The sequence below is a fragment of the Bacidia gigantensis genome (assembly GCF_019456465.1).
Source record: "Bacidia gigantensis strain McMullin 20006 chromosome Unknown contig_180, whole genome shotgun sequence".
NCBI lineage: Eukaryota > Fungi > Ascomycota > Lecanoromycetes > Lecanorales > Ramalinaceae > Bacidia > Bacidia gigantensis.
The window spans coordinates 3,401,138-3,414,341 of NW_025408596.1; the positions used below are offsets into that span (position 1 = coordinate 3,401,138).

The window sequence follows — 13,204 nt, forward strand, 5'->3', positions numbered from 1 at the left end:
ATCAAGTGAAACCATCCGGTAAGCGGGACTGGCTCCTGAATTCTGTTGATATACTTGAGTATGCGCGGAAAGATTGTAATCATGATAAATGATATTTCCGGGGAATTCACGCTTTTGCAGCTTATGCTCTTTCTGATCGTGATTGGCCTGTTGGCTTGCAGGATGTGCCAAGGAGAGGCCAAAAACGCAAATGCATACGAGCAAATGGAGCATTGCGTGAGTTGACCGACTTAGTAGGCAAAGAAATTGAGTTGCCGAAGAATGCGACAGCATGACCAGAGGGCGAAAGGAATTATTGCACAAGTTGAGGCTCGTGGTAAGAATGACAAACGTTGGCACTGCCCAACGAAAGAAGGGCCACTTCACAGTAGGCAATATATGTCCCGACAAACAATCGCATCGAGATGGTAGGAACAACGGAATTGGAAGCGCCAATTGAGACGCTATGCGCATGGGCGTTCAACGTTGGCAGTGTCCGAAAAGCCATCTCCATCAACAAATGTGCACAGCTCCCTTGCCCTAATACGTTTCGAGAAGATGCCTCTGTGAATTGCTTTCAGCGTTGAGATGATGTTGGGTAATTCTAAAACTTTTCTCAAGCCACATAGAACATCATTTGGTTGCGTATGTGCCCGCATAGCCGAAGCGAAGTCCAAGCCTTTTTCGGTAATTGTGAAGCTATTCGCATTGTCGTGGCTTTTGTTTCATAAGCGCTCGACAAGTCGAACGAGGAAGCAGCCATGTTTCGTTGGTAGTCACTTGTGATGATCCATCGCGAAGCTTCGTTGGGCATGGCATGGCTCTGCGCGTGACCACCCTTGAGTCAAAGTTGCGCATATTATTATTGTTGCGACATTTTTAGCAGCATTTTGCGGGTCAACCTTCGACAAACAGGGCGGCTCAGAGCAAGAGTGGCGTGACCTCACAGGAGTCAGGTGAAAGCTGTAAGCCGATCGTTCAAGTTTGGTGGCGGTAGCGATTGGACCATAAGCCGTCTAGACTTGAGCTTCGGTACTGCTTTAACAATCGACACAGTATTCACCTTTTCAATGGTGCTTCGAATACCTGCTCAATCTCCTTCGATCGGATGTGAGCTTCGAACGGGCCCTTGTGAGCTTCATAATGAGGATATTCTGATCGCCAGCGGACACGGAGCCGATTGCTCAGCTAAGGGCTTTTAAGCCAACCAAATCAAGAATTTGATTTGGAGGCTTCAGGTACATCATAGCGTATTCATGTTTCGATTCGAAGCTCGGGTATCATCAGACCGGGATTCATGCAGTGTTGACCTAGGGTTGTCCGAAAATATGAGCGCTTTCCTCCTCTTACAGCCCGACGACGAAACGGCCGTGTCTGGTGACGAAGGAAGTTGTAGCCTGGATGGCAGACCGAGGGAAACGACTGTGGGTATCTCTCTAGATGAAGTGCAGCTGCTCTTGCCAGGTCGAGAACATTGCTGAGGAAAGGATGGATTGATTGATTGATTGATTGATTGATTGATTGACTCTTAGAATACCCAACCGGTCGTAAAGACCAGTTATGAAGCTCGTCTAATTACTAATACATATCCTGTCCAATCAAACGTCCTAGATTATATCTATAAAATAACTTTTTCTATCGTAGTGGAGGAGAGCCTCCTACCCCGGCTCCTTACTACAATAGGCTTTGTTGAATAGCCTTATTTTTGTATAATCTTTAGTGTTGCTGTCTAACCTATATCTACTCGTATATTTGATTATCTTTCCTCTTTAGGCTGGACTGCTCCTGTCAGCAGTAGCCTATTAATACTCTTTTGTGGCAAAGAGTCGAATTCCAGTGTTCCGTTTATCTTTGGCTGTTGGTGTTGTAGCTTTCCCTACGATCTATAGGCTTCTTTTGTACGTAATTTGTATAGAGAACGTTCTGGCGGAGGTAGCTATCGGAAGCTTGTCCAACACACCCCTATATATCTACCATTTTGTCCTCTACGTCGGCCAGTAAAACGGTATATAGTCTTTGAATACCTCGTTATCCACCAACTTTTTATGTAATAGTAATGCATAAAAGCTCCCTTTCTTACCCGCGGCCTTACCTCTGTATCAACAAAATCAGGTTGCTTTGTTTTGCTGAGACGCGTCAAGGATATATCTATTATAGCTGGGCGATAGGCTCTTTCTCTCCTCTATAAGGGCAGTTTCTATGTAGCTAAAAAGATATATAATAGCGTAATTGCTAGTAAGTGAGGATTGGCTACTAACGTATTTGGAGCTTGAGGAAATGCGTCGTATATCTGTCCACCTCCTAACTGTTTGCCCTTATTTAGACAGAAATCATACAAGTTAATAGCCTTAGAGCCACTAAGGGTTATAGTTGTAAGGATCGTCGTTTGGCAGGTGGACCAAACCTCTAAAACTGTCGCTACTTACGAGGTTAATATAGTTAGTATGCGTAGAAACCCCTATGTAGTGATCCTCTATTATGCAGATTAAACACCACGGTGGCAAAGTACAGTTTAACCTCATGCCTAGGAGGCAAAGGATGGAAATGCTTGTAGGATAGATTTCGGCAACAAAGAGCGAAAAGGGAAAGGCGTCGACTGACGTTTTAGGTCTAGCGCGACTTGGCGCGATGACGCGTCTTGGAGGGACCGAAGGCATCGTCTCACCAAACATTATGTTCTTTGAAGTCGCTGTACGCTCGCATGCACCAGTCACATATATTGCCTTTCGCTGAGAGCCTCCGGAACATCTTCTGACCATAACACGGTCTAGAAGAGGTACGGCAAACCCCACAACGCAGCAACGGAACGCGCGCCGCACTTAACAATGGCACAGTAAAAGCACGACCTTCTCAGGCACGCTCGAGCTTCTTCACGCTACGTCAATTGTCCAATTGGAAGTACCTCAACTCGCCTCAGTCGATACGCTATCGCAAGCATGCGAGGAGATGCTCCAATTGCGTCATATGTCTGTCTGGCGGGCCATCAAAACAAGACCGCTACCAGGATGAGTGGCTTTTGTGTGAAGAATCATTGAAACTATCAAGCGCCCTAAAATCGTGGCAAATAATGTGGGCACAGACCAGCCACAGGCCCTGACAGCACCGTCCATTCGAGTGGGGACGGCCCTTCCCTTTCTTCCTGCTCTAAATGCTACATGAACAGCGCATTGCCTATCCGGCGACTTTGTACCTTACTTGGAAATAGATGACGCGATGGGTAGTTTGCATCCAGACAAGGCAGATCAAAATACAAGAGAGCTTTCGCCGTCAGCGGACAATGTCTTCCACCTAGGAGGTGTTCTCTGGTGCCGCTCGGGCCACTATCTAGCCATTTTCACGCCGCATTACAAGCCTCGCCAAGCCTGAACGGTCGAAAAGCTAGACAGATCAGAGAAAGAGAGCCGCATACTTTGGAATCGTTTATCATGGGGAAGGACTTTCGACTTCTAGGAAGTTTGGCCCCGACTTCTTCCTCCAAAGTCTACCAACTCTGTCATCATCCGTAAAGGAAGACAATGGGAAAAGCAGAGTCCAGTATCGAGCTCACGCGACACAGTGATGCGTCAAACATCAGCGGGTACGCCTCGTCCTATTCGCGAACTCCAACTTCCTCAACGATTCAGCATGCCTTCGATCGTATGGCCAAGGCATTTGTGAAGCGGCAGATATGTATGGCGACATCGATACAGCTGAGGAGCTTGGATATGTAGAAAGAGGGTATGCAGTCTATCTCAGACAACGGTAGGCTCTTGTTGACCATGATCGCAGTCTCAAGGCCCGTCACATTCAATTCATCGCGATTGGGGGAACGATAGGGACTGGCCTTTTTCTTGGTATCGGCCGTGCTCTCACTCAAGCTGGACCTCTCAGCTTATTTCTTGGATACTTGTTCACTGGAATCGCTGTCTATGGCATGGTACAATCTCTTGGTGAAATGGCAACATGGCTCCCAATCCCAGGGGCTATCCCTCAATTTTGCGCCAGATACGTTGATGGAGCGTTGGGCTTCGCGGTAGGATGGAATAGCTGGTACTCATACTCTTTGACGGTTGCCGCAGAGGTATCTGCCGCCTCTGTAGTCATCCAGTACTGGGAAGGCATACGCCACATCAACGTCGCGCTATGGATATGCCTTATTCTAATTGGCATCGTATGCCTCAACATTTCTACAGTCTCCGTATACGGCGAGGCTGAGTTCTGGTTTGCAAGTATCAAGATCATTACAATTGTTGGGCTGATCCTCATGGCCTTCATCATTGATCTTGGAGGGGGTCCGAAGCACGACCGGCTTGGTTTCCGCTATTGGAATGACCCTGGTGCGATGAAGGCGTTCGTCGCAAATGGAGCTAAAGGTCGCTTCTTAGGCTTCTTCTCCACGCTCATTAACGCGACTTTTGCGTATGGCTGCATCGAAATAGTGGCCGTTGCGGGTGGAGAAGTCAAGAATCCAAGGAAAAATATCCCCAAAGCCATAGGCAAAGTCTTCTGGAGAATGTGAGATTCGTCGCATCAAACACTTTCTGACGAGTATCAAGCTAACCTGTCGCCAGCCTGATATTCTACGTCATCGGCTCCCTAGCGATAGGAGTTCTTGTCCCGTACAATGAGAAGCGCTTGATCAGCGCGATCAAGAACAACGAGCCTGGAGGAGCCGCATCGCCTTGGGTAATTGCCATTCATCGCGCCGGCATCCCAGCACTACCTTCCATTATCAACGCCTGCATCATAACTTCAGCCATCTCGTCTGGAAACGCATTCCTTTTCGGTGGTTCGCGCCATCTCTTTGCTCTAGCTCAGAATGGGCAGGCGCCGCGAATCTTTCTCACATGCTCAAAGACGTGAGTAGTAATGATGAACCCCCTCTCGGTTAGTTACTGACATTCTTCTCCAGCGGCACGCCGTACTATTGCATCGCAGCCACGGCTACAGTTGCCCTCCTTTCTCTCCTTTCCTGCAGCAAAGGTTCCGCACAGGTGTTTGTCTGGTTACAGAACATAATCTCTATCAGCTCACTCCTAATCTGGACGTCCGTACTCGTGGCGTATTTGAAATTCTACTACGCTCTACGCGCTCAAGGCATCGCCCGGTCCACCCTGCCGTACAGATCAAAGGGTCAGCCCTATGTCGCGTGGGCGGCTCTGTGTTACTTCGCAATTATCATACTATTCAATGGCTTCTGGACATTTCCTTCCAAGACCAAATCGCTGAATCTTACAGACTTTGTCACAGCGTATATAGGGCTGCCGATCTATGCATGTCTCTACGTCGGCTGGAAGCTACTCAAGCGGACGAGAACGATCAGGTCTGGAGAGGTCGATCTAAGGACTGGTAAAGCGGCTATCGACGCAAGGCAGTATCAGGACGATATGATGGACAAGGAGAAGAGTAGGCGTCCTAGAACGAGGTGGAACAAATTTTGGTCTTGGCTTGTCTAAATTTGAGCTGTAATGCCTCGGCGAAAGAGAGGACAAAGATCTCAGAAAGTATCCCACTCTCAGAAAACGCTCTTGATCTCTTCCTCAGTGGATGACCTACGACGAAAGCTCCACACCTGAAATCGCTCGTCTCATGAGCTATTCCAATGGTACAAGCAACCACAGCTCCTAGCCTGAGGCCTCCCTTACGATCTAGAGAATAATTTGCAACAGCCGTCAGCAGATTGATCTTGATCGACCGTCAAAATATTACTCGCCGATAGCTAATCAAGATGATGCAAGAAAGGTCTCAGGCCTAGACCGCGATTTTTGCGAACTTCGCACTAAGACATGTTCTATGCGCACGAGCCTCACCACTCGCGCGTGTTTCTCGATGGACCCTTACATGAGGGAAGCGGTCATACATAAGTCTCACCCACGCTCGGATCTGTCAATCTCGCAGACATTCAACCTCCCTGCAGGCTTGATTCACCAACGGTATCCAACAGTCCCGCAACTCTTCACCGCCTAACAAACATTTTTAATCTACCACCACCTCCCCTCCTCACCACACCAACGACTTCATAATCCCGCAGAATGTCATCACAGCCACCCTCACCTCGCACCATCGTACCTCTCCTCATCCTCCTCTTCATCCTGGGGTTCTTCTTCATCCCTGCCCTCGCATCCCCGCTCGCGAACCCGAACTTCATCGCCTCAAATGGTGAGGAGATTGTGACAACGGAGAATAGCTTTATACAGCCGCCGCAACCAGCAGGGGCCAATGTTCTAGAGGGGAATGATGTCGTGGAGGAGGGTTGGCTTACGTCTTAGGGTACAGCTGCAGCTGACTGGATCGAGGAGGACTGAGACAGAGATGAGAGATAGCAATGATGCCACCTCAATCTTGAGCGGAGGAGATCATCTCGGTTGGGGTCTCGCAGAGGGATGCCATACGAGGCCTGTTTTTTGGGGGCGATGGATATGGGGTTAGATTCTAAAGGACTCGGGTTTTGCTCTTCAGAGCTGGTCTCGGTGTTTCGAACGAGGAGCCTTGGAATTTCAAGTCTGGAAGCTCGCTTCTTATGAAAGTCTTAACTTGCTTCATGGATCATCGATCGCACGGTATTTTAACTTGCCTGCCCGGCGCAACGTTTTTCCAGTCCGGGTTTTGCAACTTGATCATTTCGCGGCCTTCTTTCTTCCCTTATTGCCCACTTGCCCTCATTGCATTCAAAGCCTATGATGGCTCATCGCCTTGAAATTCCCAGTCCGTACTTGTACGACATGCAAAATTTTGCTCGTTGTCTACGCCATGCGCGTAAGACAGCAGCCAGGCTCATTTCGTCGCCAGACGAGCTCCCAATGAAAGGTTCGACAAAGATGTTGCACAGCCCTTTGCCTACTATGGGAGAGTGAATGTTCACTGATAGTTGGTAGACCTATTAACGTCTCGCTTCGAGAACATGATCGTCAGGCGGAGATTGTTCTACAAAGCTTACTACAAAGGCGAACAAAGGCGCTTTGAATCATGTTTGCACGACCCTCGAGAATGGTATTCGTGGCTTCTTCCTTGTGCGACAGGGACAACTTCTCTTTGTTCATATCTCAAAGACAATCATCCCTTTGATGATCGAATCTCACCTCCTTCTGAGTGAAGAGCCCGCAAATCCGTGCGTTCGGCCAAACATACAGCTGCGAGCAAAAGCGCAATTCAATAAAACCAGCACCCTCTGATCTTTCTTGTAATCATGACATTCAAAGGTCAGCCAATCGGTTCGTTACATACCCACGACGATCACTATCCCCCCGAAGCTCTCGTTCGTCTCAAGAACAATTATCTCGATGCTCGAGAAGGACAAGAGTACGACCTCACATGCATCAAAGCTCACTACTGCGCAATTCTCTTACAAAATGCATCACCAGCCACTATCCATGAGCTGGCCAATTTGGCGACTCATCAGAAAGGCAAAGCACTCAATCTGGTGCTGGACTACACGGAGCGTGACATAAAGGACGCAGGTGCTCCATTTACCCATACAAACGACAGAATGCGGGATGACATTCCTCTGTCTGAGTTGCAGACGACGACCTTGGAAGAGCAGACGACCAGGGAGAGACGTTGCCACCGAGCCATTCGAAGCGACGCAGAAGAATTGGTATGTCATGGAAAGTGTTTCGAAGTTGGTGGCCATAGGTATCAGGATGAGTTCGGCTTTCATCGCTATTGTCCAGGTCCAAGTCTTGACTAGAACACAGAAAGTTCCGCAATAAGGAAGCTGACCATCCCGAATCTAGCTTGCATGAGCAAACAGTCTGGCTCTGAATCAAGTCTCTGCCTTTGCAGCGGTATTGCTTGGTGTCGGTGATAGGGTGCAGTTGTGTGGCCTACCAATCTTTAAATGTATCATCGATCGTTTCACCCTCACGTGGATAGTCCGAAGTCTGCGAATAGAGCTTGCACGACTCGCTCGCAACAAAGCAGCCCTTAAATCAACCAGATCATTGCATTACATCTGGGATATTGTTTGCAAAACGTGCGCGCAATACAAATACTCAGCACAATGCCTTACTTTCCACATCAGCCCGTCAAAGATCTATCTATCCTTCCACATTTCAACAAAGCACTAATCAAAAATTTAAATCACTTACATCATCAACAACGTCAAGATGCCCGACAACGTCGCCAACGACCCGATGAAAACCTTCGAAATCATCCTCCGCATGCATGTCAGATCGGATAACGTCGCCGTCCACCGCTCTCTTCATCTCCTCGAAGTGAATACAGACCACCGCACATTCCAAGACCTCATAGACCTCGCTGCGGAGAGTAAACATGAAGAAGCTTTCGAGAAGATGAAGCCATATATTTCCAACGAGAAAAAGGATCCGGAGTCCAAGTGGCAGAAGGCAAATCAAGGCGGCGGGAAAGTAGGGAGTCATGTTGAAAAGAAGAATTGTGGCCGGAGCCCCTGCCATCTTGGTGGTCATCTGTGGTATGAGAAATATGCAAAAGACTATAGGCACTGTACTGGATAGGAGCCCTGAGCGCGAGATCAGTACTCAGGTCTTGCCTCAATTAGAAAAGCAAGGAAGGAGTGACAGAAGATTCGTAGGCTGGTATCACGAGAATTGGATGAGGGTTGTATGCATATCATTATTACATTCATTCAATCTTCAAATTTCGGGGCTTGATCTCATGACTATGTTCATGGCACTTTCCCCCCAGTCCCCCAAAATGAATCCACTCACCATGAGTCTGTCATTTTTTAAAACTTCCTCATAAACCTACCTCCATCAGGAGCCCCATTCATTTCTTGCATCACCCACTTCTGGATTGTGACCTTGCTGAAGACACACTACACCGCACGACCGACCCGGGCCACGTGAGAAACTTTTATAAGCGAGCTTTACCCAGAGAAGAGGGTGGCGGGCTGCTTCACCGAACCAGCACTAGTACCAGCTGAATGTCCCTGTTATCGAGAACTACCAGAGACTGGGACGTGTGTCGAGAGAGTACAAGGAGTAGTGAAAGAGGCGGCTGGGGTAGAGGGTGGAGGGTGTGTTGATGCGGTGTTGGTGCTCACATTCAATGGTGGCAGTCTCAGATTCTCGCTCGAGGTTTTTGACTAAAGCGCATAGAGTGATGGGCCCCCGCCTCCTCATGTTGGCTTGAGTATTGTGTGCTAGATCTTGGTTTGATTGATGTGCCTACTGTTACTAGCACTGTGGATATCTATGATGTGGATTTTATCTGGGTGGCGGAGGTCCTGCTCGTCGTTATTCGTGTTTGTCAAGGGCTGTGTTAGGCTGGTGGGAAAGTGCTGACGAGATGCATTGAGCGAGTGTTCCTATGTCGCAGACTCTCGAAGGCGTAGAGTCGTAGGCTTTTGTTTAAAAATCTAGGAGAGAAGTTTGAACATAGTTCTTGCTAAACACTGTCAAGCTGTAGAAGTGGGTATTCATCGAGAGAGTGTGGGTTGGCAGTAGGTGGCTTTGAGGCACAGTGGATCAAGCTCAATATCGAGGGTTTGTTTTGGGCTCCGTACGGTTTTGTGATGTCGGGTTTAGCACTGGGATGAATAAAATTTTGTCATCCATATGCATTGCTCCAACCAATCGGTGGTCTCTGTGAGATTTTGTATTCAAGTAACGTTGCAGGATATTGTGAATGATTTCCTGGTACGGCCTTGCTCGTGGTAACTGGAGATCGGAAAGATAGTAAGAGAAGTTCGAGACTTCAGTATAGTGCAGCAAAATATAATGGAGTTAAGGACTTTTAATCGTGGCAAGTAAAGGAATAGACAATTGTCGGTGGGAAAGGAGGCGTTGAAGCAGGCGAGGGTATGGTCAGGGAGGAAAACGGCGGAGATTGTATGGAAGAGTTTCTCTAGGCGGTTGGGCATCACGGCGCGAAGTTGCGTTTCAGGTCGCAGACGAGGTTCGCCTGGTGGATGGTTGCTGTGAAGGGTACTGACTCTATGCTGGCTGTAATAAGTAGGCTGAGTAACATCGCTTGAGGGCAAAGATTGCTAGGATGGAGCCTTGATTGAGTGTTCAGAGTCCATGGCCTTCGGGCAATCAAGGCTCGTTTGTTCCAACACAATGGCAAGCTTCATCAATCTATCATCTTTTAGGCAGTGTATCCGCCTGCAATCGTCGGGTTAAAAGTGCCAATGCAGACAGGATATTTAATAGCTCTCGCGCAAGTATCTCTCCTTTGACTTTCAAAAATTTCGATTGCAATCCCCAACCATACAGAAAAAGCTTTTTGCACCTCGAAGCTGATAGTTATCATTAAGACTTTTGACGCACGACCAGAGATGAGCGGATTCGAGCTGTGCCAGGCAAAAGGCTGCCTAAACATCGCCGCTGGTCCATTCGAAGTCAAAGAGCCGAATATTCCAACCGTCGAGGTGGTCTTTTGTGAGTCACACCTTGCCAAAGCACAAGACGTACGACGTGAGCGACGAGAAAGAAACCGGGCGACCAAGACCGTAAGACGAATCAAGAGGTATGAAGAACAATCTTCTCCACTAAATGAGATTATTGAAGATAGTGAGAGGCATTGCTGTTGTCATATGGATCCAGCCAGCGGATACTGCCCCCAAGTCTTCGACACTGAAGAAAATTTGGAAAAGCATAGGATGGAATCGGGGCACCCTAAGGGTACCTCAAAAGTCATGGAAGAATGGTTGAAGTCGAAGCAGGGGAGGACGGTTTCGTCACCAGGCGGTGCTCAAAGCACGATTGATCTGGAAGTGTCAGAAGCTTTTATGCGCGATCCTGTCAACTATAAAGGAGAAATTGACTCAGATCATTGGAATGAAATATTCCAGGATGACGTTCAACCAGATTTGGAATTCGATGTGAAGAGCCAGGGACGAGGAGTTGAGGGAAATAGAAGGGCGGTGGACGGAATAGGGGGAGGCCGCGCCCTCCTTCCTTCAGAGATTGATTTGCTGCTTTGATATGCTACAATGGGTGGGAACCGGAAGGAAATGTACTGTTTATCCCACTCGGTTGTCGCGCTCAATACTCTCATTCTTCATGTTTAAAACCCGTGGACTCGCACGATCGGGATGATCAGAGGAGGTCTCTACGCTCTGCTCATCTTTCGTCCTTTGGACCTTGACATAAGGACTGCATTCTTCTAAAATTGTAAGATCTGGGCTTGTGTATTCTGCGATATAGCTGTTCCTTGAAAGTCGCGTTTCGCGAGGCGTTTGGTCGGATGACTAGATTCCTGCCTAATTCTTTTAATGACTTTCGAAGCGAAGAGTTCTCCAAACTTTCTTGGCAGAACTTGCTCAAATACTTATGCGTTGGCTTAGCCTTCGTGGTGGATCTAGCTCCGTGGAGCAATTCATCTACTTTGAATGAACTGAGGCGTGCCAACCGTGTTGGGGAATAAGTACTGCAGCGGTGATGATGAATATGAAGAAAAGACTTTGCGGTCGTGACATCTAGTCCAGAGTGTTTTCCAAGATTAATCTGACGCCTTGTCAACCACAATAGCAACGTGAACACTACTTAGCAGGGGCTATTAAAGAGGTTGTCGACGTTTGGTGTTAATATAATTGGACAGCGAGGACTTTAGACAGAACGGCTGATTCTGGGAAAGATCAGTGGGAGTAGCGGAGTATATACTGGAAATCGGTCGAGCTGAAGATGGAGGCAAGTCATTTTGCAATCATTCTCTAGATCTTCTTCTGCTGAGTCTCTAAGCGCCAAAGTCATAATTGATCCATTAATCAGCTGAATGACTCTCATGTCCCCCAATGTGAGTACCTGTTCGTCCAGCTCGCACGATGCTTCGTCCCATACTTCTTGGTTTCGATTGTCTTTGTAAGGCATTTTACCAAACTCTCCACTGAACATAGACACCTCCGTAGGAGACTTGGTTGAGGGAAGGCTCTTCAGCCACGATATGAGTAGTAGTGGTTCAACGAATTTTTGATGCGACATCATATCGAACAACGGGATGAAAAAACCAATCCTATCTCGTGATAGATGTCTTAACGTCGATACACTCTTTTTTCTCATATCTCCAAAGAGCTGTAAAGTCAACGAGGTAAACAACGTCTTTCGTTGTGTGAAAGAATGCAATTCAGCAATGCGATCTACGGTTTGTAACTTCTTCAAATGGTATTCATGGGGGATATAATAGCTATCGAAAAATTTTTCTTCGTCACCAAGGGTCTGAAATTGACTAGACTTGAATGAAGAGTTCGATGTTTTCAGCTGGTCTGAGTCAGTTCTGACGGCACGTTTTGCCTTTGGTCGATGCTCGTTATTTAAGGGGTCGAAAGACAGCCATATGTAGGCTTCAGCATCTCTTACTTTTCGTACACAACGAAGAGGCACATCAAATCTTTGATGAGGTAGAAATTCCTGTTTGGAATAAGGAAGATCGATGTGCAATCCCTGGTTGGTAGTCGCATAGGGCTTTCGATAGAATCGAGTATCCGTCGCACGGACGACATCACCCGAGTCTGCGAAACTAGCCGGTGAACGAGCTAGCAGTCCACTCATCCATAACGCCTCATCTTTCCAAGCGAAGATAGATTCATCGTCATAGGATTGCAGAATCTCGTATTGAAGCCTCAAGAATGCTTTTGATCCTTCACCATAGAGGAGCGGCATATTCACGTCAAACAAGCCTAGAAGACATATGCCATGTCCTCTGTTCTCAGAGTCTTGCGATTGGCGGCCCATGAAAATCTTTGAGCAACACTTGCTCCTCCAGGGCTGAGCAAAAATGTCTCAGGAATCTTGGTGACCTCCACCAAAAGATTACTCAAACTAAATCTTGTGCCAATTCTGACCCAATTCTGATCATAGAAGTCAACGAATGCAGGAGCCAGGAGTTCTTGTAGCGTCCATCCCCGTGTGAACCATCTGCACGCTCTTAAACTCTCGACGTCAAACTCATAGTGCGTCTTTCTCTCTCTCGACCACCCTTCAAGATTTGGGTAGTAGGCAGATTCCAAATCAAATATGTATGCATAGCAGATTTTGGCTCTCCGATACCATTCATACATAGAGTTGATAGCCTCGGTCAGCTCAGCGCTACTGGATTTATCAATGCAGCAAGTGTCGACCCACGCATACTGAAGGCCTTTCTCCAAAGCGATAGCGCAACATTTCTCTATCTTTTCGTAGCCGGCCAAGTGGCGGTCCTGCAGTTTCTTGAACTGCTTGTACGATACTTCTTCCTCGCCCCAGGTGTGCGAGAGAATCGCGTACGACGGTATTTTCTCGCCAAGAAACTCATGGAGGCTCAGATCTGCAGTACTGATAAGTCGCAT

The 13,204-nt window shown here is 47.6% G+C and overlaps 5 protein-coding genes across 5 annotated transcripts; 4 read left to right on the forward strand and 1 right to left on the reverse strand.

Annotated features, from left to right (window-relative positions):
• Nucleotides 1-3,646: 3,646 nt before the first annotated feature.
• Nucleotides 3,647-5,414, forward strand: KY384_003958 (uncharacterized protein; the record flags this gene model as incomplete). Its single annotated transcript, XM_044812467.1, has 4 exons — nucleotides 3,647-3,696; nucleotides 3,748-4,473; nucleotides 4,530-4,817; nucleotides 4,871-5,414. 4 exons carry the CDS (start codon nucleotides 3,647-3,649, stop codon nucleotides 5,412-5,414), a joined length of 1,608 nt encoding a protein of 535 aa, XP_044671600.1.
• Nucleotides 5,415-5,990: 576 nt separating this feature from the next.
• On the forward strand, nucleotides 5,991-7,602 carry KY384_003959 (uncharacterized protein; the record flags this gene model as incomplete). The annotated part of the gene is made up of 3 exons (XM_044812468.1): nucleotides 5,991-6,210; nucleotides 7,158-7,552; nucleotides 7,591-7,602. The coding sequence occupies 3 exons, from the start codon at nucleotides 5,991-5,993 to the stop codon at nucleotides 7,600-7,602; spliced, it is 627 nt and encodes a 208-aa protein (XP_044671601.1).
• Nucleotides 7,603-8,063: 461 nt separating this feature from the next.
• Nucleotides 8,064-8,509, forward strand: KY384_003960 (uncharacterized protein; the record flags this gene model as incomplete). Its single annotated transcript, XM_044812469.1, has 2 exons — nucleotides 8,064-8,324; nucleotides 8,477-8,509. 2 exons carry the CDS (start codon nucleotides 8,064-8,066, stop codon nucleotides 8,507-8,509), a joined length of 294 nt encoding a protein of 97 aa, XP_044671602.1.
• Nucleotides 8,510-10,069: 1,560 nt separating this feature from the next.
• KY384_003961 (uncharacterized protein) lies at nucleotides 10,070-10,864 on the forward strand (the record flags this gene model as incomplete). Its single annotated transcript, XM_044812470.1, has 2 exons — nucleotides 10,070-10,102; nucleotides 10,178-10,864. 2 exons carry the CDS (start codon nucleotides 10,070-10,072, stop codon nucleotides 10,862-10,864), a joined length of 720 nt encoding a protein of 239 aa, XP_044671603.1.
• A 39-nt stretch (nucleotides 10,865-10,903) lies between these two features.
• KY384_003962 (uncharacterized protein) lies at nucleotides 10,904-13,204 on the reverse strand (the record flags this gene model as incomplete). The annotated part of the gene is made up of 3 exons (XM_044812471.1): nucleotides 10,904-11,023; nucleotides 11,544-12,579; nucleotides 12,936-13,204. 3 exons carry the CDS (start codon nucleotides 13,202-13,204, stop codon nucleotides 10,904-10,906), a joined length of 1,425 nt encoding a protein of 474 aa, XP_044671604.1.